At 47.6% G+C, this 26,428-nt stretch overlaps 1 protein-coding gene across 8 annotated transcripts in view; it reads right to left on the reverse strand.

The window, feature by feature from the left end:
- The window catches only part of CEP164 (centrosomal protein 164), a 71,447-nt gene that overhangs the window by 38,026 nt on the left and 6,993 nt on the right, over positions 1-26,428 (reverse strand). For 7 of the 8 annotated variants that reach the window (XR_003514733.1, XM_027563622.1, XM_027563626.1 and 4 more), the window contains 6 exons: positions 24,716-24,818; positions 20,872-20,983; positions 11,368-11,578; positions 3,102-3,257; positions 2,588-2,722; positions 1,852-1,929 (listed from right to left, as the gene is read on the reverse strand). Coding sequence is in view for 7 of the 8 variants with exons in the window: in XM_027563622.1 (XP_027419423.1) it covers positions 1,852-1,929; positions 2,588-2,722; positions 3,102-3,257; positions 11,368-11,578; positions 20,872-20,983; positions 24,716-24,797 (774 nt within the window). In the remaining variant the exon portion in view is untranslated. The remainder of the gene's footprint in view (positions 1-1,851; positions 1,930-2,587; positions 2,723-3,101; positions 3,258-11,367; positions 11,579-20,871; positions 20,984-24,715; positions 24,819-26,428) is intronic. The other variant, XM_027563625.1, reaches the window with a different exon arrangement.

Consider the following 26,428-nt stretch of genomic DNA (forward strand, 5'->3'; position numbering starts at 1 on the left):
CTCCAACACCACAGTTCAAAACCATCAATTCTTCGGTGCTCAGCTTTCTTCACAGTGCAACTCTCACATCCATACATGACCACTGGAAAAACCATAGCTTTGACTAGACATTCCTTTAGAGAAAGCTTAATTGTCAAAAAATTACTAAATTAGACACTAGGCCAAGAACAAACAGTAGGCAATGTGCCTTTTTCAGTAGAAAAAATGCGTTGGAGACTTTAGCTATTACAATGACATGATGAGTTTTAGGTTTTGTCTGTTCGTTTTAAAGAACATTCTGGTGGGAGTGGAGGACAGACCGGGGAAAGTGATGAGAAGCAACACAGCTGCTGGGGGCACAGTCTGGAAGCTCTTCCGTCCACATTCTGTGGTTCCCAGGCCTTGTGTCTTTGTCCAAGCTGTTCACTTGCCTAAAACATCCCTTCCACTCCCACGTCTAAAACTTAACTATTTCTCTTCAAGATCCAGGTCAAATGTCATCTCTTCCAAGTTCTCCCTGATCTCTCAGCAGGTAATTTCTCTCCCCTCTAAGGACTTCCCTGGTGGTCTGGTGGCTAAGACTCTGCTCCCCCAGTGCAGGGGTCCCCATTCAATCTCTGGTCAGGGAACTAGATTCCACATGCCTCAACCAAAAGATTCCCTGTGCCACAACCAAGACCTGATGCAACCAAATAAATCAATTCTGAACAGTGTAGCTGTGCTCGAGCTCTTTACACACTCTCCCTTGCTTTAACACTTCCTAAATATTCACTTATTCATCATATACTGAGGGCTCACCAGAGTACCCAGCAGCCTTCCTCTCTGACCGCACAGTCCTGGAGCCCACCCTGGACCACACCTTACCAGTGTTCGGGTCGCCCACAGGGTCCAGCACACGGCTGCCCCACAGCCAGCACTCAAAAGACATTAAGAATCCGGATGGGGAGACTTCCCTGGCAGTCCAGTGGCTAAGACTCCGCACTCCCAATTCAGGGAGCCCGGGTTTGATCCCTGGTTGGAACTACATCCCACGTGCTGAAACTAAAGAGCCCGCATACCACAGTGAAGACTGAAGATCCTGAGTGCTACAACTAAGCTCCAACACAGCCAAATAAAAAAATTTTTTTAATTAAAAAAAAAAAAAAGAACGAACCCAGATGGCATTACACTTCCATTTATACCCTCCGATGGCTCCCAACACCTATGTAATTCAGTCCCAACTTCTCAGCCGGCACTCAGGCCTTCCATGACCCAGCCCAACCCACCTCCACAGCCCCGCCTCCCGATCCTCTGCCACACACGCCCCGAGCTCCGGGTGAAAGGATGGCCCTCGCCCTCCCCTCCTGCCTCTGCCCATTCAGCGCCCTGCAGCGGGCTCTCTCCCTCGCGGCTCGCCTCTGCGCCTCTGGCCATGCTACCGTTCTTCCCGGCTCACCTCAGGTGTCAGATTCTCACTAAAGCCTTTCCAAACAGACGGGACACCCCCGAATTCTGCTCCCCACAGCACTGCGGCTTACTGCCCGGATGGCCTCCCTCCCTGCATTCTACTCTTGTGTTCTGGTTACACGGGTCTCTCTTTTATAAGAATATAAACTCTTCGAGGGCAGGAATCGCAGCTAACTGAGGCTTGTATGGCTGACAGTGAAGTGCCACACACAGAAAGAGCTGATAAATGGCAGTTACTTGATAAATGAGTGAATGGATGAATTCCTTTCCCTGCTTGTACTTCCCTCACCCCAGGAACCCCATCTGGACAGGACCGGGACTAAAGAGTTCTCTTTCCAAATATATCTCCCTGAGAAGAAAGGCTTAGGAAGGAAGGGGGAACCTGCCGGGCTGAGACGTCTGTCTGCAGGCGCTTCGGGCTCTTACCTCATACTCAAAGTCACCCCCCAGCGCCCCGATGTCCAGGTGCAGGTTCCTAAGAAGCTCACTTGAGCTGCGGACGCTCTGAAAATGAAAACGATGGCAAGGAAACTGGTCAGCCCCGGGTGCAGGACCAGAAGCTCCTCACAGGTCCGAGAGCTCCACTCCTGGGTCAGACCCAGCAGTGATACAGACTGGGCAAACAAGGAAGCTATGGGCTGGAAAACCGCTTTCACTGATTTTCAAAGTAGCACAGAGGTTAAACCAGAAGGTTAAAGCAGCTCAAGTACCCACCAACAGATGAACGGCTGAATGGAATGTGGTAATTTCATACAATGAAATACCATCCAATCACACATGCTACAAAACACTATGCTATATGAAAGAAGCCAGACACACAAGAGGACAAAGACAGCATGATTCCAAGTCTATGAAATATCTAGAACAGGCAAATTCACAGAGACAGAGTAGATCAGGGACTGCGGAGAGGGGAGGATGCAGAGTTATTGTTTAATGGGTACACAGTGTTTCTGGGATTATGAACAAGCTTTGGAGACAGGTGATGATGAAGACTGTATAACACTGCGAGGGTAGTTAAGGCCACTGAATTGTACACTTAAAAGTGGTTTAAATGTAACTTTCAAGGTGTATATATTTGACCACAATTTAAAAAAAAATTTTCGTTGTTGTTTTTTTTAATGGCCCAGAGGATTTTCAGGCCAAGAAAAGGATTCATTCTTACCTGGTTGTCACTCTCTGCCTCATCCTCCTCGTTGGTCTCCTCCCCTAAAGCCAAGAGGCTGAGAGCATTCTTGTCCTCATGGATGGAGCCCAGGAGACCTTTTGTAGCAGCAGAAGGCTTGAGACCCTGTGATGGCTCCAAAAAGAAGGAAGGTCAGGGCACTCCGTGGGAAGACCCTCAGCATGCTTCCACATCTGTAAAGATGGCACCTAGAGCGAGGCCACCACGTCTGAGAAGCTGACCCAGCAGCTCCAGCTCACACTGGTCCCTCCCTGTCCAACTCCTACTGCCCTGGCCGCAGGGACCGGGAAATGAGCCCTGAGTCTCTCTGACCGTCCTCCACGGCCCACCCACGTTCAGCATCACCCAGGTGTGACTCACCTTCTTCCACACCATATGAGTGTTGAGGACTCAGCCTGTGCCCTCTATTTCTCGATGGGCCACGGCTCTTAGCAAGGAACACGGAGGCCCCACGGTAACTAACTACACTGTACACAGAAAAAAAAGCATTTACCAGCAAGAGTTCGCCGAGCTGACCAGACTCCACCGAGCTCCCCAGGCTCACACTCTGAGGTCCATGAAGAGCAGAAGGCGGGGCATCCACCAGGCCCCTTAATGGAGCCAGGCCCCCGAGAGGAACATGGACGGGGGCTAACGAGGAGCCCAGGGCCTGGGCAACAGAAAACATCCTGTTAGAAACCCAAGTAATCACAGGGCTCTAAGAGTGTGGAGATGGATGTAAAAATAAAACATCTAAATCCTGCCCGCTCAAGTTTAAACCACCTCCGTTCAGAGGCTGCTAAAGAAACACAACATCCAGAAGTCAGCATTGTGCCAACCACGTGAGAATCACGGGCTGGTTTCCCGATTCTCGTAACTCTGCGGCTATCTCCCAGTAAGCAGCTCTTCCACGTCTGGAAAAGCTGCAGAGGGCCCTGCTCTTCCCTTCTGAAGCCACAGAGGAAGCTGGGGAGGGGGTGGGGAGCAGAGACAAAAGCCTCATCTCCCAGCATGAGAAGACTCAATACATAAAGCTGAAAACTGATGAATCAAGAAAAAGCAGCCTAAGCATATTATTTACAAATATGGAAGCAGACACCAGAACAAAGGAATTGCCATGGTAGAGATGGGAGGGGTACCCACACCGTAGAACTGCTATATTTTGTTTTGCACCTTTTGGCTTGTCTTGGCATTGTTTAATATGGGCATGTATTACTTTGATTAAAATGAATATTCACTTTGAAACACACCCATGAGGGTAATTCCCTGGTGGTCAAGTGGTTAGGGCCCCATGCTTCCACTGCAGGGGGCATGGGTTCAATTCCTGCTCAGGAAACTAAGGTCCCACATGCCACACTGCATGGCCAGAAATAAGTTAAAAAAAAAAAAAAAAAACACATGAGAAACAGAAGAATTCTCTCTCTGCTCTCCTGAGGAGCAAAGAGGCTGGAGAGAGCTCAGCCAGAGGATTACTGCGGCCGCTCCTCTATCTATTCTCAGGATGGTGGGCTTCATGCCCATGAGGACTGGGGAGAGACACCAGAGAGATGGCAGAATTTGTGAGACTTGGGCCACTCATAGGATCTTGGATTCTCGGTTTACTCATCTGCAAGTCACAGATGATATGTGCATGCTACTTAAGGTCTGCTGAGAACTTCAAATGAGATACTGAATGTAAGAAGCACGTGTGCATGGCCCAGACTACCCCAGTGCATGTGTGCGTGGCCCGGGCTACCCCAGCGCATGTGTGCGTGGCCCGGGCTACCCCAGCACGTGTGTGCGTGATCCAGGCTACCCCAGCACGTGTGTGCGTGATCCAGGCTACCCCAGCGCGTGTGTGCGTGGCCCGGGCTACCCCAGCGCGTGTGTGCGTGGCCCGGGCTACCCCAGCGCGTGTGTGCGTGGCCCGGGCTACCCCAGCGCGTGTGTGCGTGATCCAGGCTACCCCAGCGCGTGTGTGTGTGATCCGGGCTACCCCAGCGCGTGTGTGCGTGATCCAGTCTACCCCAGCGCGTGTGTGCGTGATCCGGGCTACCCCAGCGCGTGTGTGCGTGATCCAGGCTACCCCAGCACGTGTGTGCGTGATCCAGGCTACCCCAGCGGGTGTGTGCGTGGCCAGGACTACCCCAGCGCATGTGTGCATGATCCAGGCTACCCCAGCGCGTGTGTGCGTGGCCAGGGCTACCCCAGAGCATGTGTGCGTGATCCAGGCTACCCCAGCATGTGTGTGCGTGGCCCAGGCTACCCCAGCACGTGTGTGCATGGCCCGGGCTACCCCAGCCACGTGTGTGCGTGGCCCGGGCTACCCCAGCGTGTGTGTGCGTGGCCCGGGCTACCCCAGCGCGTGTGTGTGTAGCCTGGGCTACCCCAGTGCTATGGAACTGCTATCATAACAGATTAGTGTCACAATGGTCTGGGCTTAGAAACTTAGAGGCAGGAGAGCATTTTGGTGACGGTTTATAATGAGCTCCTCAAAATCCATTTCTTAAACTTAAAATGTGTATAAAACAAAAATTCCATTCCACTCTAATCCCACAGTGACTGAAGAGAGAAAGGGGAACCTAAGGGGGTCAAGATGAGAGGTTCAGGTGGCCTATCTTCTTACCTGCGGCCAGGCCTGAGGCCAGACCATTGGGTGGGTTCCAAACACAACCTGTTTCTGCCCGGGAAAGGCATTAGACTCTCAGTTGAAAGGTGACATGAGACCACCCACTGCCACCCTCCACCCCCGAAATCTTTGTATTGGGTTGGCTAAAAGTTCGTTTGGGGTTTTCTGTATCATTTTATGGAAAAAGCCCAACTTTTTGGCCAACCCAAAGAGATTCCCAGTCATCTAGCCTGTTGCAGGGTATCTTCTCAAGGCAGAAAAGGAGCTGAAAATAATAAAACTGGCCAACACTGCCTGAGCCCTGGGCTCCTGGGTAAAAGCACCTGTCTCATTCCACTCTCAAAACCATCTGAAGTCCCAGTCCCCACAAGAGCAAATGGAGAATGGTGAGGTCAAGACCTCTGCCTGCCCCAAATCATGGGGCTAGCAACCACAGGAGTAGATATGAGAAGCAGGGCAGTGTCTAAGCCAGTATCTCACACTGCCTCCTGGCTGTGGCAGAAAAGGAGCCCAGGAGAGCTGCTCTGCGGTGCACCATGAGCAAACCTGACTGGCTCCTCCCAGCTGCCCAGCCCACCCAGCAGATCAGTGAGCAAAATTCTTCCCACACTGTATTAAGGGAAAATTACAGACTCCTGACATGGCTAATTTGCTGACGTGCAGGGGGCCTGAGGGAGGGAGACGTGCCCGCTGAGGGCTTTGTTCTCCCAGGCCTTTACCACATCAGCAGTTAGTAGGGAAATTATACATCCCTGGCTCCTAGCTGATCAGCTTCTATAGATGGCCATTAACTTTGGCTAAGAGCTGTGCATGGCGTTGTCCTTCAGAGCGGATAAACTTGCCGCCATTGAGCTAATTAAAACTTTGCAAGATAATCTGCAGCTTATCTGATGTTTATAGTGCTACAGGGGTTATTAGAGCTAACGGAGAACCCAGGCATGTCAGCAGTTAGGAACTGAGGTAGGAACTGAGTAAAGCCACAGCTGGGCAACAGCAAAAGAAGCCAGGGAAATGCAGATAAACCCCATGGTCTGTGTCTTATTTGACTTCTGAATGAAGACGGTGGTGACTCTTTAAAGGGACAAAGGGCCCCGAATGACAGGGCAAGCCCACTCTTTGGTAGATCCCACTAGGGGAAGAAGTGGTCTGTGCAAATTTGACACAGGCTATTCACATGGTTCTGGAAACCCTGGGAAGGAAGGAGCAGCAGCAGCCACTGAGCAGAAGAGAGCCCAGGTTTCGGTCTCTCCTCTCAGCTGGCGCTAGTGGTAAAGAACCTGCATGTCAGTGCAGGAGACGTGAGAAGCTCAAGTTCGATTCCTGGGTCAGGAGAAGGGAATGGCAACCCACTCCAACATTCTTGCCAGGAAAATTCCATGGACAGAGGAGTCTGGTGGGCTACAGCCTATGGGATCACCAAGAGTCAGACACAACTGAGCAACTGAGCACATCATAGCCTCAGGACAGTATTAACTCTCTGTGCTAAGTCACTTCAGTCGGGTCTGAGTCTCTGTGACCCTAGGCACTGTAACTCACTAATTCTGTGTGATTCTGAGAAGGGACTAAGTTCAGAGGCTGGGGGCAGGGTGTCTACTTGGGAGGACCTCTCTATACTATCAGCTGATGGGGAAGGCTCCCAAATCCTGGAACAGTTCCTACATCTTGCATGAACACCATGATCTGTGCCACCTTACTCACCCTCAAAACAGATCATCTTCAGAGCATGTAAAGCACCCGTGAAGTACAGTCAGATCAAGGGAAGGGAAGCCCAGACACCCTCCGCCCCCATCTTGTAGGTGATGGGGTAGAAGAAACAGGAAATGCATGTCATCCCACAAGATGGCCATCCCGGGTGGCTAAGGGCTCCCTGGTCACCGAGGAAGGACAGACAAAAGGAAAGCTGACCTGATGGCTGGGTTAAGATTGTCAGCACAACCTGCTCCCTCCCTGCCAAGTTCACTGGGCCTGATGGCCGTGATGCTCTCTGAGAAGCCTACCTGGTCGAGAAGCTGCATCTTGCCTGGCTCTGCCGCAAGCCCTCTGCTGGAACTCAGCTCGACCAGCCCCTGCCTGAGGGGGCTGCTGCCTGGCAGGAGACGACAGGCTTCCTGCGCGGCCGGGGCAACGTCCACTTCTGGAGGATGCTCCTGCGGCTCCGGCCCCCAAGGCAGAAGCCCAGAGTCCATGGCTCTGATGGCCTCGTGCTCACCCTCGCTAGACAGCCTGGAAGACTCGGCGGCCAGGCAGCAGATCACGCTGGCCAGGTCTTGGCCTGGCATTTCCTGCGTACTCTCGGGCAACCCCAGACCCTCTAGCCGCCGGGAGATCTTGACCATCTGCAGGATGTGCTGGTAGAACCTCTGGTCCTCAGAGTAGTCTTCGCTCTCTGACTGCTCCTCAGTGGAGCTCTGCATGGGGAGCAGCTGGGGCGCCAGGAAGGCGCTGGGGTGCCGCTCTGTGGGCCCAGGGCCTGACTCACCCACGGCCCACTCAGATCCCCGCGGGCTCTGTAGGTCCCACGGAAAGTTGGTCACCTGCCCCAGGACCTCTGAGCCAAGGCGAGAGGCCAGGCTGCTGCTGCTGCTGCTGCCGCTGCTCTCCAAGTCAGGCTCACACCCACTTGGCCTCCTGTCCTCTTGGGGGGGCTCTGGAGAGCCTGGGGATGGGCTCTCCTCAATGGCAGGAGGCCCCCCAGGAGCAATCCCTGCAGGGGTGCTTTGGACCAGTTCTGAGGCTAGGGTATCAGGGGGTATTAGCAACAGCCCCTGGGGTGGACCTCCAGCTGAGGCCCCCGGAGCCTCAGGGTCATCAGGCTCGGTTTCCTTGCCGCCCCTGGAGGCGTCCTTATGGACAAGCTTAGAGACCTGCCCCATCCACAGTCCTGGGGCCTCTCTTCTCCTCCTGTCTCTGCCCACGCTCCCCACTTCTCCAGAAACACCCTGCCAGCTCTGGTCTTCAGCTGGGCTGCTGTCTAACAAGAACTTGCCCTTCCCCGTGAGCAGCATGGGGTCAGAACAAGGGGACGGCGAGGGGGCCTCCTCGGGGGATGGTGAGGGAACGGGGCTCTGGCCCTTGTCCCCCCCAGGGCCAGTGGAGCTCCGTTTGGCCACGTCATGCCTGTGCTCCTCCCTTCTCAGCTGCGGGCCCTTGAGGGTCTCAGAAAGCTTTGCGTGGACAGAGGCCTGCGTCTTGCTCTCTAACGCATCCTGCCTGTTCTGGAAGGGCCCGGTGTTGTCAGGGCCCAGAGTGCCAGGTTTCAGCTGTCTGCTCCTCATCTCCAGCTCTTCTATTTCGGGGTCTGGAAACCCCAGGTAGATTTTCTCTGTCAGCGGCTGGGGTTTCTCCAGACCCTGCTGGTCACCTAATTCTGTCCTGCAGTGGGCTGGGGCCCTGCCTAAGATTTTCTCCACATCGGCAAAGATCTGGTGGGTTCGGGAAGCTTGGCCTTTGAAGAGTGGCTGCAGCTTGCTGGGCAGGGAGCCCGTGAGAGGCCTGGGGGTGTCACCCAGCACGCACGGGCTCTTCCCTTTCTTAAAGGAGCCCTCAGTTCTAGCCTGCGTCTCTCGGTCTAGGTCCAGATCAGCCAGCCCAGGTGCTGGGAGAGGGGATGGGCCACGGAGAAAGGAGGAAGAAGGCAGAAGGCCCTGCTCAGGCTGTGTTTCCTAGACGGGTATATAAAGAGGCAGAGAAAATGAAGACAAAGCACTGCTGACTTCTACTGGCTACCATACCTGCTGGCAAACCCTTAGCAGAAACCCACCCTCCAGTCAAAGTAAAAACACAAACCAAAGAGGGAAGAAAAGCTAAAAACTCCCTTGGGCTTTGTTGTTTTCTAGGCTCTAGTTTCCTTATCTACAAAGAGACTTGACTAGATCCATGGCTCAGGAACCTTGCTCCCATGGCACCCTGGGGCCACCATAGTGGGTATGTGGTGGGGAAGGAGCATCGCCTAGACCCCCACTCCCAGGTTCAACCAGAGCAGCTCCGCTTCTTTAGACACTGGCCCTCCACAGAGGAACTGATGTGAAGATGGCGTCACTACTAACAAAAAGTCTGAAAATGTCCAACTAGGTTATCCTGGAGGTACCATCAAGCTCTCAATTCTGTGACTGGTTAACTTCATAAAAATCCACCATTCTTATCAAGGACTATCAGAAATAATCTAAGAAGGGAAGGAAGAGGGGAAACATGAGCAGTGAGCTGAGCCTTGAACACTCAGACTAGGTCTTCTACCAGATGAGCTGGTGCAGCTCAAGAGAGGTCCACACAGTCAGGGAATCTTGGGGTAGGGAAAAAAAACCCCAAGGACTTCCCTAATGGTCCAGTGGTTAAGAAGCTGCCTGCCAGTGCAGGGACATGGGTTCAATCCCTGGTCCAGGAAGATCCCACATGGCACAGAGCAACTAAGCCGATGCATCGCCAACTACAGAGCCTGCACGCCACAACTAGAGAAGCCACGGCAAAGAGAAGCTTATACACTGTGACGAAGGTGGCCTCCAAAAATGCCCACGTGCAGCAAAGAAGACCTAGTGCAGCCGTAAAGAAAGAAAAAAGGAAAAATTCCTATAAGATCAACCACATTCTTCAAATATGCACACTAAACTCCACCCGGCTCTCCTCCAGGAAGCCCAAAACACCTGAGCCCAGATCACCCACCTGGTCAGGTCTGCCTCCAAACAAACTCAAGTTTCAGGCACCTGTCCTGAGCCCTAAGATCCAGACTGGCAGCCCAGGCCTGTCCACTTGCCCTAAGCTCCTGAACCACAGGAGGAATCCTTTGTAACAGGGAGCTCCAGGAACTCAGTCAAATACCCAGAACCTAGGTCTATTACCCAACTCTCCAACACAGAACCCTCACTTCATTTCCTCTCTCACCTGCAGTCATGTCAGAGACTACCCAGATGCCGACTGTCATCTAAAATAGGCCCCGGCAGGAATTCCCCAATGGTCCAGTGGTTAAGACCACTTGCACACTTTCAGTGCAAGGGGAGTGGGTTCCATCCCTGGTCAGGGAACTAAGATCCCACACACCTCGTGATCAAAAATAAGAAACTAAAATAGTCTGGGATTAGTGAAAAGCCCATTATCCATCTTTGACCTTGCAAATACTTGCCATTAGAAAATTCAACCTCTTTGGAAATGACGTGTCCTCTTTTCTCCACCAGAAGAAATGGGTTTGCTATCTTATTTCTTAGAACCACGACTAGTAATGTGGGGTAGGGGTGGGGGTATGGAGGAGGCCTATCGGTAGAGCTTGGAAATGATAAAAAGGGTAAATTTATCAGCAACCATCCAGCACCAGAACTGACACCTTGGGAAGGAAGGCAAATGGGGGAATTTTTGCTGAGAAGTAAGCACAGGCGCCGGTGGGAAATAAAGGCCATAAATAAGAGAGCAAATCAACCCGACCACTGAGAAGGTATTCCCAGTGCTTCCCGCCTGGCTGAACTGGGTTCCCAAGCCCCTCCCTCTCCTCAGCGTGGCCCACCTGCCTCACACCTGGAGGAGGGACACAGGACAGTAATGGGAAAGAGCACTTTCAAGTCTTGAGTGAAAAAGCTGCTTGGGGAATAAGGTAAGGGCATGCAATCAAACGTCGGTGTCTACCGCGAACCAAGGACGCCGGCTGCAAAGACCATCCACGGGGGCAGGTAAAGCCTCAGACATTTCTCTTTGGATCCTGAGGCCACTGGTGGTCTGACAACCGAATTATGGCCCATCAGACATCCAGGAATTTGCACCACTAAGACGCACGATGAATCCACCCGGGGCAGGCCTGGCTTGGAAAGGAGAGGGGACGCACTTGCTCCTCCAGGCTCTCTGGCCTCCGCCAACTGCTCTCTGTGACCCGACTCTCCATAGAGGCAGACAGCATCAATTCTCGGACAACTGCAAAACCCTGTCCCCAGTCGGGCCCTCGCTCACTGACACTATTATGTTATATATGCCTCCCAATAGGGAGGGGGGCAGAAACTGCTTAGCAATAGTAAGCACTAGTTCTAGAAGCTAAAAGGAAAATCTGCCAGAAAACAGATACAATTCAGATGATGTACTATCACAAAATTACTACTGTTGTTGGTCTTAATCTCCCAGCTGTAAACAGCCAGAGGTTCCCAATGCCCCCTCAGGTTTCAGGCCTGGTCTCTCTGGGAGCTGGCACCCACTAACTCACCAGGGGACTCTTGGAGGTCTCTTTATCCTTCTTGTCTTTCTTTTCCTTTTCCTTTTTCTTTTTCTTTTCTTTCTTCTTAGTGGCCCCAGGAGTTGACAGCTTGCCCCGCTCTTGGATCACCAGGTTCCGATAGTGTTCATCACAGGGGTGGTCCCATGTGGACTGCCCGTTGGCAAAGTTGAAATAGTAAATATCACCTGTGATGTCCTGGCTGGGGGATGAGCAGAGGTCACAAGTTAGTCCCTGCTCAGGTCCAAAGCTACCCAGCAAAAAAGAAAAACAACAAGGAAGCAGAGAAGAGGGAAGAATTGTGGGGAGAGGGAACGAGGGAGAGAGGAAAAAGAAGAGAAGAATTAACACAAAATTGGCTAGATTTGGCTAAGAATAAGGAGTTAGGTTAGAAACAACCAATTAGGATATTAAGGACTTCTCACATGGAGATATTTAATCATTAGGTTTCCTGAGAATTCATGCTAGACTAAAGAAGGGAAACTTGATTCAGATGGATAAATACAAACACTATGATGTCTTGGAGATAAATTCTAGGATAGATGTTGCTTGATATTTTCATAAATGATCTAAAGAAAAAAGATATGTTGTGAAAGTTCTGATTTTCAGAAATACATAAGAGACAACAATCCAAGTTAGTGCAGTCAATCAACAATAAAAGAAAATAATGTAGGTGGGCCTCAAGAATCTGTTTCAGTATGGCGAAAATAAGTCTAAAATAAGTCATTCATCCCATCCACCATTATCAGTAATCCATTAGGACAGCTAATAGGAAAAAACCCATCACAATAGCAATCAATGTGAAAGATAAAATACCCAGGAATAAACAGTGTGTGCAAGACCTTCATAAAGTTCCACTGAAAATTCGGGGCAGGGGGGAACAACTGGTAAGACACCCCGTGTTCCTGAATAGGATTCAAATCTGTAAACATGACAATAATCCTCAAATTAATATATAAATCCAATACAATTCTAATCAGGCTCGTTATGAAACTGGACCTTGTCTTGGCCAAGAAGCACACGAGAAGATGTTCAACATCACTCAACATTAAGGAAAAGAAAATTAAAACCACCATGAAGTGCCACTTCACACCCATTAACACAACTATTATCAAAAGAGCAGAAAATGACAAGCGCTGGCGAGGATGCAGAGAAACTGGAACTCCTGTACACTCCTGGTGGGAACGTACAACAGTATAGCCAAAGTGAGCAACAGTGCGACAGGTCCTCAAAAAGTTAGAATTGTGGTCCAGTGGTTAAGAATCGGCCTGCCAATGCAGGGGACACGGGTTCAATCCCTGGTCCAGGAAGATCGCACACGCCACAGAACAACTAAGCCCGTGTGCCACACCTACTGAAGCCCCGCACCCTAACGCCCGTGCTCCGCAGCAAGAGACGCCACCGCAACGCGAAGCCTGCGCGCCACAGCTCGAGTGGCCCCTGCTCTCTGCAACCAAATGCCTGTGCCCAGCAACGAAGACCCAGTGCAGTCAGAAATAAAGATAAAGTTTAAAGATATAGCATGATATTAGAAATCTGAATTACCATATAAACCAGCAATTCTACCCCTGGGTGTACACTCAAAAAAATTGAAAGCAGAAATTCAAACAGGTTATTTGTACACCGATGTTCACAGCAGCATTATTCACATAGCCAACAGAAAGAGAAATTCTCAGAGGCCAGAAACAGAAAGAAAGCATGAAATCTGAGTAATAAGTGCATGAACTGACAGGATCTGACCTGGATATAGGCCCAGGGAACTTGAGTTTAAATGCCAATCTAGAACAAAATGTGGCCTTAGGGCGTCGTAAGTTTGGAAACTAAAACTTAGACCCTAGATATTTCTGGGGCTCTTCAGGCTGTTCTCACCATGAATGGAAAGCCCTAGTGGGCCACGAGGAAGCACATTGACCACTCCAGGTTCTAGGGGGCAAAATAAAATTTAATGAAAAACTGAAACCCCAAGACATATGTAGATAGAGTCCAAAATGTGGTAAGAAAATGCCAGGTCCAGGAAATTAATGTAAAAATTTAGTCCTAAAGCACTAAAGAATCCTTGGCAGAAACCCCTATAAGGCTACTCAACAACCCAGGAATGAGACACTCACAGAAAATAAACTTCTGCAGAAAGTGAATTCACAAAATGCACAATAAATAATTACACACCATGTGAGGAAACACTTCACCTTGAGGGAGAATCAGTAACACAATGAAAAGAAGGACTGGGAGTAGACAACAAAAAGAAGACTGAAAAACAACAATATTTAAAATTACTGGAGGGAGAAAAGGAAGAGAATCCATAATGAAAGAACAGAACTCTCTAAAAATAAATAAATAAACCTACACATATCGTAAAGAACGTAAGAGGACTTCCCTGGTGGTCCAGTGGTTAAGACTCCACACTCCTAATGCCGGGGGCCCGGGCTCAATCCCTGGCCAGGGAACTAAGATCCCACACGCCCCAACTAAACTCACACACCACAACTAGAGAAGCGGACATGCCACAGCAAAGACCCACTGCAGCCAAAATGAAAAATAAAATTAAAAAAAAAAGAAAAGAAAATAAGAGAACTTGTAGGAATTCGTAGTCATTAAATTCAAAACAAACAAACAAAAAATAACACGTTGATTAAGCAGCAGATTTGCTATAGAAGAAACAAATAGTGAATTGGGAAATATATATGCTAAAAAAAATATAAAGTCATTTTTAAAATATGAAACAGAAGTTAAGAGACATAGTGGATAAAAATAACTAGGTCTAATATATTTATAGTAAGAGTTCTAGAAAAGAAAGTGATAATGGTTGAGAAGTTTTCAAAATTAAAGAGAGACATGAGTCCTCAGAGCAAGAAAGCATTCCAATTCCTGTACACAGTAAATAAAAGTGAATCCACACCTAGATATACTGTAGTGAAATTACAGGACACCAAAGATTAAAAACAAAATAATGAAAACAACCAGAGGGGGGAAAAATTGATTACCTACAGAGGAGCAACTAATAAAGCCAAAAAACATGTCTTATTAGCAAACCCAGCAGACAGAAGATAATGGTACACAACATACAATATTGTCAAAGGGCTGTTTGACAGATCTGCATGCAACTAAACCATTATTCAGGAGTGAGACCAGGAAATTCCCTTGTGGTCCAGTGGGTGGAACTCGGCACTTTCACAGTCAGGGCCCTGGATCAACCCCTGGGTGGGGAACAGCGAGACCAGACAACAATTACTCAGGACACGGGAAGATCAACACATTTAGCATGCTTGATAAAAAGGACATTTAAGAAAAAAACAGACTCACAGACAGGAAACAAGCTTATGGTTACCAAAGGGGATGGGGAAGAACAAATTAGTTTGGTATTAACAGATACAACAAGGTCCTACTGTTTAGCTCAAGGAACTGTATTCAATATGCTGTAGTAAACCATAATGGAAAAGGACATAAAAAAATATTTCTTATATATATAAATACACACACACACATATACATATATACATAACTGAATCATTTTGCTGTATACCAGAAATTAACACAAAAATGTAAATCACTATACTTCATTCTAAAAAACGAGAGACCACATTCTTATCAAGCACACATAAAACATTTAGGTAAGCAGGATCAATTACTGAACCAGAAAAGAATTCTGTAACAGCATGTAACAGAGAATAGATATAATGAACAAATAAAATTGGAAATCAATAATTCAAAAAATACCCATCTCCATCTCATCTCCTTCAAGCTATTATTTTGGAGAAAAGATACTTAACAAAATTTTAATAAATGAAATCCAATAATATGTAACCATTATCAAGCAGTTTACCCCAAGAAAGTAAGGTCAGTTTAACAACTGAAAGTCAATCAATATAATTGACCGTATTAACAGACCAATATAGAAAAATCATGATTCTTCTGTATATGCAGATGCATATATAGATGCAGAAAAAAACATTTGACAAAATTCAATATCCATTTTGGATTTAAACTCTCAACAAGCTAGGAATGCAAGGGAACTTCTTATCCTGACACAGGACATTTAGAAAACCCTACAGTTAACACTGGCTAACATCACACTCAGTGGTGAAAGACTTATGGGAAATTCTTCCCCTTAAGATCAGAAATAAGCCTAAAATGTTCATCGTCACCATTTCTATTCAACTGTATTAAAGGTTCCAGGCAGTGTAATAAGGCAAGAAATAGAAATATAAGATATCCAGGTTAGAAAAGAAGATGAAAAAACATCTTCCCAGAAGACATACTATCTATGTAGAAAATTCTATAGAATCTACAAAAAAAGCTACTAGAACTAACATAAGTTTAGCAAGGTTGCAGGCTAGAAGATCAGTATACAAAAATCAATTCTATTTTATACGAATGCAACCAACACTTGGAAATTGACATTTTAAAAGATAACATTTATAAACATAATGGAAAAGAATATTAAAAAGAATGGATGTATATTTATAACTGAATCACTTTGCTGTACAGAATTAATACATCATAAATCAACTATACTTCGATAACAAAAATAAATACAAGATACCATTTACAGAAGCATCAAAAAAGGAGATAAATCTGACAAAATATGGGCAAGATGTATAAACTAGAAACTAGAAAAGATTTCTTAGCAATATTAAAGAAAGCCTAAATAAATGGAAACAGACTGTGTTCATGGGTTGGAAAACTCAATATTGTTTAAGATGTCAGTCCTCTCAAACTGATTTATAGACTCAGTGCAATTTCAGTCAAAACCCTAAACAGGATTTTTTATAGAAATTGACAAGCTGATTCTAAAATTCATACAGAAATGCAAGGGACCTAGAATACAACTTTGAAAATGGAGAACAAAGTTGCAGAATTTACTCTAAATGACATTGCTGCTGCTGCTGCTGCTAAGTCGCTTCAGTCGTGTCCGACTCTGTGCGACCCCATAGACGGCAGCCCACCAGGCTCCCCCGTCCCTGGGATTCTCCAGGCAAGAACACTGGAGTGGGTTGCCATTTCCTTCTCCAATGCATGAAAGTGAAAAGTGAAAGTGAAGTCATTCAGTCGTGTCCGACTCCTAGCGACCCCATGGACTGCAGCCTACCAGGCTCCTCTGTCCATGGGATTCTCCAGGCAAGAGTACTGGAGTGGGGTGCCATTGCCTTCTCTGCTAAATGACATTAAGATGTATAATAAAGCTACAGTAACCCAGACAGCATGGTATCTGTGTAAAGGTAGACAAACAGACCAATGGAAAACAACAGAGAATCCAGACCCGGAAGGAACTCCCCAAGTGACAGCAATTACTCACGGGATTGGGGAGTGTAAGGGTGAAAGCGGACACATATACATAAGTTTCTTTTTTTTTTTTAAGTAGGAAGTAGAAATAAGTTTATAGAAATGAGATAATTTTTTCAGTATATAGCATGATGATTTGATAAACTTCTTTACTATGAAATGACCACCACAGCAGGGTTAGTTAACACCTCTACTACCTCCATAGTCACCATTTTTCTTTTGTGGTGAGAATATTTCAGATCTGGGACTTCCCTGGTGGTCCACTGGCTAAGACTCCATGCTCCCAGTGCAGGGGGCCTGGGTTCAATTCCTGGTCAGGGAACTAGACCCCACATGCCACAGCTAAGAGTTCGCATGTAGCAATAAAGATCCCACGTGCCCCAACGAAGACTAAAGATTCTATGTGCCACAACTAAGACCCAGCACAGCCAAATAAATACATTTTAAAAAAAAAGAAAGAAAAAGAATAAAGAGATTAATGATGAGGCAAATGTGGCTAACACAATGGATACTGGAGACCAACAGAAACCACTACCCTACAAACACAACCATGAAGCCCCAGCACCTGGAATACCATGCACAGCGCTGATGGCTTTCCTACAAGAAAGATGTCATGAACTGGAGAAGGTCCAAGGAAAAGCAGCTAAAAAGGTCCAGAGAACAGGGAACCTGCCACGCAAGAAGAAGCTGGAAGGATTAGGCCTCTGAGGCGGCGATGAGTGAGGCTACAATTGCAGTCATTTTGAAGCATAGCCAATGCATTCAGTGGTTCAGGAAAGAAGAGAATCATCACACCCTGTACACACGACTGCACAATCCCAGCAGAAGACACGACCCCTCCGGGACATCTGAAGGCTAGTGTGGGACAAAGGAAATCCTACTCTTTGGTACAAAACTCAGGTCACTTACTGTAGGGAGGCAGCGTGGAGAGAGCTCTGTGTACACGAGGAAGACAGAGCTGGGTCTCCAAGAGTGAAAATCCTGGTTTGTGGGGAGGCGGGGGGGAGACAGAGGTGGATGGCAGCGGCTGCGCCACCTCAGCCAGTCTGATCCTCACCGTCAACCTCTGTTCACCCGAGATGACCTAAGTGAATGCCTGTTCCTCACAATTCAGAGCTCAAACTGAAACTGCAAACATGGACCCGCTCATGAACAGGTCACACAAGTTCAGGGCTGGGCAGTCCAGGGAGACAGAAACCGCTGCCAGTCTGTGTCGCCGCACGCAAACCTCTCCAACGCCAGCATCCACTCTGGACACGCTGACGAGGTCCCAGTATTGTCACTCTCCATCTCAGTCAGCAAAGAATAACAGTGACACCTCCTCCGTGTGCTGAAACAGATGATGGCGCTCGAAAGCTTGATGCAGGGCAGCAGCTGAGATCCTGGGACCCTGGAAGTCTGTGCTGAGACCCTCCGGGACCAGAAAGGTAACCTGGCTGCTGTTGTTCAGTCGCTCGGTCGTGTCCAACTCTGCAACTCCATGGACTGCAGCACACCAGGCTTCCCTGTCCACCATCTCTCGGAGTTTGCTGAAACTCATGTCCATTGAGTCGGTGATGCCATCCAGCCATCCAGCCATATTGCCCCTTCTCCTCCTGCCTTCAATCTTTCCCAGCATCAGGGTCTTTTCTAATGAGTCAGTTCCCCACATCAGGTGGCCAGAGTACAGGAGCTTCAGCATCAGTCCTTCCAGTGAATATTCAGGGTTGATTTCCTTTAGGATTGACTGGTTTGATCTCCTTGCAGTCCACAGGACTCTCCAACATCACAGTTCTTCTCCAATGTCACAGTTCGAAAGCATCAATTCTTCAGTGCTCAGCCTTCTTTATGGTCCAACTCTCACATCTGTACATGACTACTGGAAAAACCATAGCTTTGACTATACAGACCTTTGTCAGCAAAGTAATGTCTCTTCTTTTTAACACACTGTTGAGATTTGGCATAGCTTTTCTTCCAAGGAGCAAGCATCTTTTAATTTCATGGCTGCAGTCACCATCTGCAGTGATTTTGGAACCCAAGAAAATAAAGTCTCTCACTGTTCCCATTGTTTCCTCATCTATTTACCATGAAATGATGGGACCGACATCTGCTGGATCATCGAAAAAATGAGTGAGTTCCAAAAAAAATCTACTTTTGCTTTATTGACCATGCCAAAGCCTTTGACTGTGTGGATCACAATAAACTGTGGAAAATTCTTAGAGAGATGGGAATGCCAGACCACCTGACCTGCCTCTTGAGAAATCTGTATGCAGGTCAAAAAGCAACAGTTAGAATTGTACATGGAACAACAGACTGGTTCCAAATTGGGAAAGGAGTACGTCAAGGCTGTATATTGTCACCCTGCTTATTTAACTTGTATGCAGAGTACATCATTTGAAATGCCAAGCTGGATGAAGCACAAGCTGGAATCAAGATTGCCGGGAGAAATATCAATAACCTCAGATATGCAGATGACATCACACTTATGGCAGAAAGCGAAGAACTAAAGAGCCTCTTGATGAGAGAGAAAGAGGAGAGTGAAAAAGTTGGCTTAAAACTCAACATTCAGAAAAATAAGATCATGGCATCTGGTCCCATCACTTCATGGCAAACAGATAGGGAAACAATGGAAACTGTGAGAGACTGTTTTCTGGGGCTCCAAAATCACTGCAGATGGTGATTGCAGCCATGAAATTAAAAGACGCTTGCTCCTTGGAAGAAAAGCTATGACCAACCTACACAGCATATTAAAAAGCAGAGACATTACATTGCCAACAGAAGTCCATCTAGTCAAAGCTATGGTTTTTCCAGTGGTCATGTATGGATGTGAGAGTTGGACTATAAAGAAAGCTGAGTGTCGAAGAATTGATGCTCCTGAACTGTGGTGTTGAGAGTCCCTTGGACTGGAAGGAGATCAAACCAGTCAATTCTAAAGGAAATCAGTCCTGAATATTCACTGGAAGGACTGACGCTGAAGCTCCAATACTTTGGTCAGCTGATGCGAAGAAGTGACTCATTGGAAAAGACCCTGATGCTGGGAAAGATTGAAGGCGGGAGGAGAAGGGGTCGACAGGATGAGATGGTTGGATGGCATTACCAACGTGATGGACATGAATTTGAGTAAGCGCTGGGAGTTGGTGATGCGCAGGGAGGACTGGCGTGCTGTAGTCCATGGGGTCGCAAAGAGTCGGACACGACTGAGCGACTGGACTGAACTGATGGGACTGGATGCCATGATCTTCTTTTTTTGAATGCTGAATTTCAAACCAGGTTTTTCACTCTCCTCTTTCACTTTCATCAAGAGGCTCTTTAGTTCCTCTTTGCTTTCTGCCATAAGAGTGGTGTCATCTGCATATCTGAGGTTATTGATATTTCTCCCAGCAACCTTGATTACAGCTTGTGCTTCATCCAGCCCGGCGTTTCGCATGATGTACTCTGCAGGGAAGTTGAACAAGCAGGGTGACAATATACAGCCTTGACGCACTCCTTTTCCAATTTGGGACCAGTCCATAGTCCCATGTCCAGTTCTAATTGTTGCTTCTTGAACTGCACACAGGTTTCTCAGGAGGCAGGTGAGGCGGTCTGGTATTCCCATCTCTAAGAATTTTCCACAGTTTTTTGTGATCCACACAGTCAAAGATTTTAGTGTAGTCAAGGAAGCAGTTTTTTTTTTTCTGAATTCCCTTACCTTTTCTATGATCCAACAGATGTTGGCAATTTGATCTCTGGTTCCTCTGCCTTTTCTAAATCCAGTTTGAACATGTGGAAGTTCTTGGTTCATGTACTGTTGAAGCCTAGCTTGGAGAATTTTGAGCATTACTTTGCTAGCATATGAAATGAGTGTAATTATGCAGTAGTTTGAACATTCTTTGGGAAAAAAAAGAAAGGTGATCTGGGCTCCAGCCCAAAGCATCAGGCAGCCCAGCAGAGGGATGGCCCACTGCTGTTTCCAATTCTATGCAGGACAGGCTTCAAAAGGTGGCCAAAGGATTTCCCTGGTAGTCCAGTGGCTAAGACTCCATGCTCCCAATGCGAGGAGCCCAGGTTCAATCCCTGGTCAAGGAACCAGATCCCACATGCCACAACTAAGATTAAAGACTCACAACTGAGACCTGATACAGCCAAATAAATGAATAAAAATGAACATTTAAAAAAAAAAAAGGTAGCCAGTTAAAGCTGATCTCCTCCCTCTGCCACACAGGTCAAGCCAGAGGGCCACACCCACGCTGCACTCACCATGGTTTCCACTCCACAGGCAGTGGGGCCACAATGCCCTCCCGCGCCAGCCACATCAGCTGTGGTTCCTTTATCGGATCAATGCCAATCTCTCTGGCAAATTCAAGAATTTCTGCAAGGAAGGGCAGGGAGGTGTCAAGGTAAGAGAGGTGGGAGTGGGAGGGCGTGGGTACAAAGAAGGAAAAATCACAGTCAGTCTTGGGAGATAATGAGAGAGATATATTGGTCTCTGCCCCTGTTCCAGCTAATATTTGGTCTCTGGCCCCAGTTCCTGACTCTGAGCTCCTACATCTTGTGCAATTTCCTGAGTGATGGGAGGGTCTTCCGTCCCAATGAGGCAACTCTGGGTGGGCTCCTGGGTGCAACCTGGTCACCAGGAAGACCAGTCATGATTAGAAGCTTGGAACTTTCAGTCTCATTGCCTCCATTCTCTAGGGAGGGGCTATAAAATGAGTTAGTAGGCGATCATACCTACATGATGAAGCCGCCATAAAAATCCCTAAACTTGGGTTCAGAGAGCTCCCAACACTTCCACGTGCCAGTAGAGTGTCACATCCCAGCTCCACCAGGACAGGAGCTCCAGTAATTGGAACCCTCTCAGGTCTTGCCCTATGTACCTCTTCATCTGGCTGCTCACCTCTACCCTTTATCCTGTCCTTTTTGGGCTTCCCTGGTAGCTCAGCTGGTAAAGAATCTGCCTGCAATGCAGGAGACCCGTTTGATTCCTGGGTCAGGAAGATCCACTGGAGAAGGGATAGGCTACCCACTCCAGTATTCCTGGGCTTCCCTTGTGGCTCAAATGGTAAAGAATCCGCCTGCAATGCAGGAGACCTGGGTTCAATCCCTGGTTTGGGAAGATTCCCCGGAGAAGGGAAAAGCTATCCACTCCAGTATTCTGGCTTGGAGAATTCCATGGACTCTGTAGTCCATGGGGTTGCAAAAAGTCAGACACAGCTGAGTGACTTTCACTTTGTGGGTCATTTCAGTGGAGAATTTTGGACGCTGACATACCCAGGGACTAGGAAAGGCAAAAAGGACCAGCTGAAATGTAGCTAGCCAAGGACTGTGTGTTCTTTAATTTCACAAATATCTTCTGAGTGCCTTCTATGTGCCAGTCACCATGTGCCAAGACTACAAGAGAAATGGAGCTGACATGCTGGTAGAAGAAACAGCCAGTAATGACATAAACAGAAAAATAGACAAGGAATTAAAGCTTCTGATAAACATAATGAAGGCAGTGAGTGAGGTATGAGACAGAGTGTCGAGGTAGAGGGGCACTCCTTTAGAATGAGTGGTCCAAAAATCTCTCAGAATGGTGACGCTTAACCAATTCTGTGGGAAACAAAGAAGCCAGGCGTGCAAAACACCGAGAAAAGAGCTCTTGGGCAGAAGAGCAGATGCAAAGGGCCTGCAACACGTAGCAGCCTGACTTGTCTGGGGATGGTCAGAAAGGCCATGTGACCAGTAAACGGAGGGAAAGGCAGGCACTGAGTCAGCCTGGCCAGGAGGCAGGGCCGGGTCATACAGAGTCCTGCACATCCCACTAAGGGCACTGAGTACAATGCAAGATTACATGGAAGATTATGAAAAGCAGAGCCCTGATAGGATCCGCTTCACACTACGAGTTCACTCTGGCGCTAAGTGGAGCACAGACTGGAGGTGGAGGAGGAGAAGCAGGGAGGCAGACTAGGAAGCGGCTGCAAGCCCAAGAACAGAAAATGGGGGCTCCAACTCAGGATGTCTGCACGTGACTGAGCAGAAGAGAGGTTTTTTAATAAAAATCCTGAAAAAAAGTTAGACCCCTTTCACAATAGCAAACCAAAAAGAATAAAATATTTAAGAAATGAACTGAGGGGACTTCCTTGATGATCAGTGGTTAAGACTCCATACTTTCAAAGCAGGAGATGTGGGTTCAATCCCTGGTTGAGGAACTAAGATCCCACATGCCACATAGCACAGCCAAAAAACAAACAAACAAACAAACAAACTGAGCAAGAAGTGTGCAAAATCAAAATGAAGAAAACTTCCAGTTACCCATGAAGAAAACAAAAAAAGATGCAAACGGAAAGGAATAGATGTTCTTTGATAGGAACCGCCAGGTTGACCTGGATGCATAACTTAACTGCACAGAGATGGCAATCCTCTGCAGTCTCATTAATAAATTTAACACAATTTTCTCTAATTTTTTTCTACTAACAGTTCCCCAATACACAGCCCTCCCCAGAAAGACAGGGTGATTATAGAGTCCATGGGGAGATAAAGCAGACAAGATAACCAAAAAAACTTTAAAAAAAAAAGAAGAAGGGCACTTCGGCCTTACTAGACACTGGAAGGCTTATAACCGAGCCTCAGTAATTCAGAGCACAGCTCTGTAAGAACAGACAGCCTCAAAGAACAGGAGAGAAAGTAGACCCTCATACACACACGTGGCACTCAACCAGCGGGCAAAGGATGAGCTCTTCAGTGAACAGTGTGAACGAACCCGAGGAAAACCTGAGAGCAGGGGAGCTTTTCTAACTATGATCAAAATTCAGGGGCCATATGAGAACTGACTTATAAATGTAACACAAAGATTAAAAATCTCTACATGGCGGGACTCCCCTGGTGATCCTGCGGTTAAGACCTCATGCTTCCATTGCAGGGGGTGCAGGTTCAGTCCTTGGTTGGGAACTAAGATGCCATGTGCCACACAGAGTGGCCAAAAAAAAAATATTTTTTTAATTGAAATTTCTACATGGCAAGCAAACAATAATCCTATGCTATAACAAATCCTATCCTATCCTAATGTGGGATCCACAGATCCAACAGTTCTTCCCCCAAACTGGCTCACAAACCATCTGCACTATAAGCAAAATCTGTGTGTCCAGGTCTGCAACTCAGGAGAAATGCAAAGAAATCTTCACCCATCAAAATAGTCTAGTGTTTCACAGTGAGGGCCCTGGAACTAGAAGACCTGGTTATGGAACCTCACTGCCCTATAGTACTGTGTGACTACTGGGAAGTAACTTAACCTTTTGGTGCCTTGGTTTCCTCATCTGTAAAATGGGATAATAATAGTGCCTCAATCATGGAGTTGCTATGAGGGTTGAAAAGGAAATAACACGTAAAGTTCTTTTGCAGAGAGACTGGCACATGGTAGCACTCAATAAATTTTGTTGTTATTGTTACTAATAATGCTATTGTTGTTTTAAAAAACACAACCACTTCCTGATGGCTCAGACTGTAAAGAGTCCGCCTGCAGTGCAGGAGATCCGGGTTCAATCCCTGGGTTGGGAAGATCCCCTGGAGGAGGGCATGGCAACCCACTCCAATATTCTTGCCTGGAAAATTTCAGGACAGAGGAGCCCCGAGGGCTACAGTCCATGGGTTGCAAAGAGTTAGACAGACTGAGCAACTAACACACTTTAAGAAACTGAGTTTCCCCTAGCCTCAGGACATACTGTATTATATGGTATCTTCTTAACCATATTTTCATTTAAAATTAATCACTGATCTGACCCGAGGTCACCAAATTTTTTCCACAAAAGACCAAACAGTAAATATTTTAGGCTCTGTGGGCTGTACAGTCTCTTGTCACAACAACTCAATACTGCCCCTACAGTGTGAAAGCAGCCATATACAACACATAAACAAGTAAGTGTGGCCGTTTTCTAATAAAACGTTATTTACAAAAGCAAGCTACAGGCCAGGTGAGGCCCATGGGCTATAGTTTGCCAACCCCGGATCTAACTCAAATATACTGAGCAGCCCTGTGCACATTCCCTCCTCTGCACTAGAAGGACGAAAATTAAATCAGAAGCAACTGCCCTCACAGAACTATCACAACACCTCCGGGGCCTCTTACCATGCTCACTGGGGATGTAGTTCTCATCATAGTCTTCCTCCAGAACCAGCTGGTCTCCTATGCGGATGGGTCGGCCGGCCATGATCAGTCTGGGCTCCAACGCCTAGATCCCCCAACCCAAAGAGAAAAATCAGTGTCCCAGCTTAGACGGGGAAAAGTTGAAGCTGGTCTTGGGGCACCTGGGCAGCCCAGCCCCTGCAGGCAGCTGGGCCAGATAGGAGGTTTTTCCAGAGACTGGGGAGAGTGGAGTGGGGAACCAACAGCTCAGAACTTACAAGCCTTATAGGCTCTGTACCCGGGAAAGTTCCTGGAGACACACCTCCCCAAAAGCCTTGCTGAAGACTCCATGGACCACAAAAGTTCTGGAAACCCAACTCTCTCAAGGGTTTGACTTCATACATTTGCCCACAAAGACGAGTAACAACTAACAGTCTACGACCCCTGCTAGAAAACCCTAAACACCAAAATAGCTAGCAGCACACACACCCCCATACACCAGTGTCCCCCAGTGCGCTCAGGCTGTCTCAACACGTGGCCCTGTTTGCACATTCCTACTGACACTCAGCGAAGCCCTCAGGGGGCTTACAGTGTAGTGGAGGCAGGCACACAGTTTCACCAGAAGTAGCAGGCAGAAGAGAAAAAAAAAAATCCTGCTCTGGGGAGTATTAAGAAAGAAGTCACACACTCCCAGTGCAGGGATGAAGGAAGACTTTGTTAAGGAACTGGGTACAGAAGGCTGACAAGAGTTCTGAGGGCAGAGAGAAGAACCCAAGCAGAGGAAACAGCCTTTGAGGCAAGGCATTATGCAGTGCCAATGCCAGCGTGCATGGCAGGGACGGAGGGGAAGCCAGGCCTGGTCATGGTCGTGGAGAGCTTGGTGGATGATGCTGAAGGGCCTCGACTCTGCCCTGTAGCACAGGGGAGTCACTGAGGGCTCTGGTGGGAGAAAGTGACACAGAGTGGTTTTTTTTTTTTTCAAGATGAGAACTTTGGCAGGAGTGCCCTGGCCAGATTGGAGAGATGAGAGACTGCTGCTGCTGCTGCTAAATTGCTCAGTCATGTCCGACTCTGTGCGACCCCATAGATGGCAGCCCACCAGGCTCCCCCGTCCCTGGGATTCTCCAGGCAAGAACACTGGAGTGGGTTGCCATTTCCTTCTCCAATGCATGAAAGTGAAAAGTGAAAGTGAAGTTGCTCAGCCGTGTCCGACTCTTCACGACCCCATGGACTGCAGCCTACCAGGCTCCTCGGTCCATGGGATTCTCCAGGCAAGAGTACTGGAGTGGGGTGCCATTGCCTTCTCCGGATGAGAGACTAGTGTCAGGAAAATCACTAAAGAGGCTACAGTCCCTGGGAAAGATGATGAGGCCTTAACTGGGGCAGAAGCAGTGGGAGTGGAGAAAAAGGGACAGACACAAGGGACGATGTGATGTTAGGTTTAACGTAAGAGAGTCAACTCCTAGGCAGGTTGATAGGAAGCCCGGGGTTCCTGAGGAGGAGAGGGGGGTCTGGGGCTCTAGAAGAGGAGATAGGGGTCTGGAATTCTCAAGGAGGAAGAAAGGACAAACACCTTTTTTTCTCTACATTCCTTAGTCTTAGGCACCTGAAACACTTTTTTTTCTTTAAGCCTGGAACTGATGATTACACAACAAACAACTCAGTTTAAACTCTGTAACTAAGAATTATATATCCATGTATCCTGCTTGAGGACAG

Source organism: Bos indicus x Bos taurus, chromosome 15 (assembly GCF_003369695.1).
Source record: "Bos indicus x Bos taurus breed Angus x Brahman F1 hybrid chromosome 15, Bos_hybrid_MaternalHap_v2.0, whole genome shotgun sequence".
NCBI classification, from domain to species: Eukaryota; Metazoa; Chordata; class Mammalia; order Artiodactyla; family Bovidae; genus Bos; species Bos indicus x Bos taurus.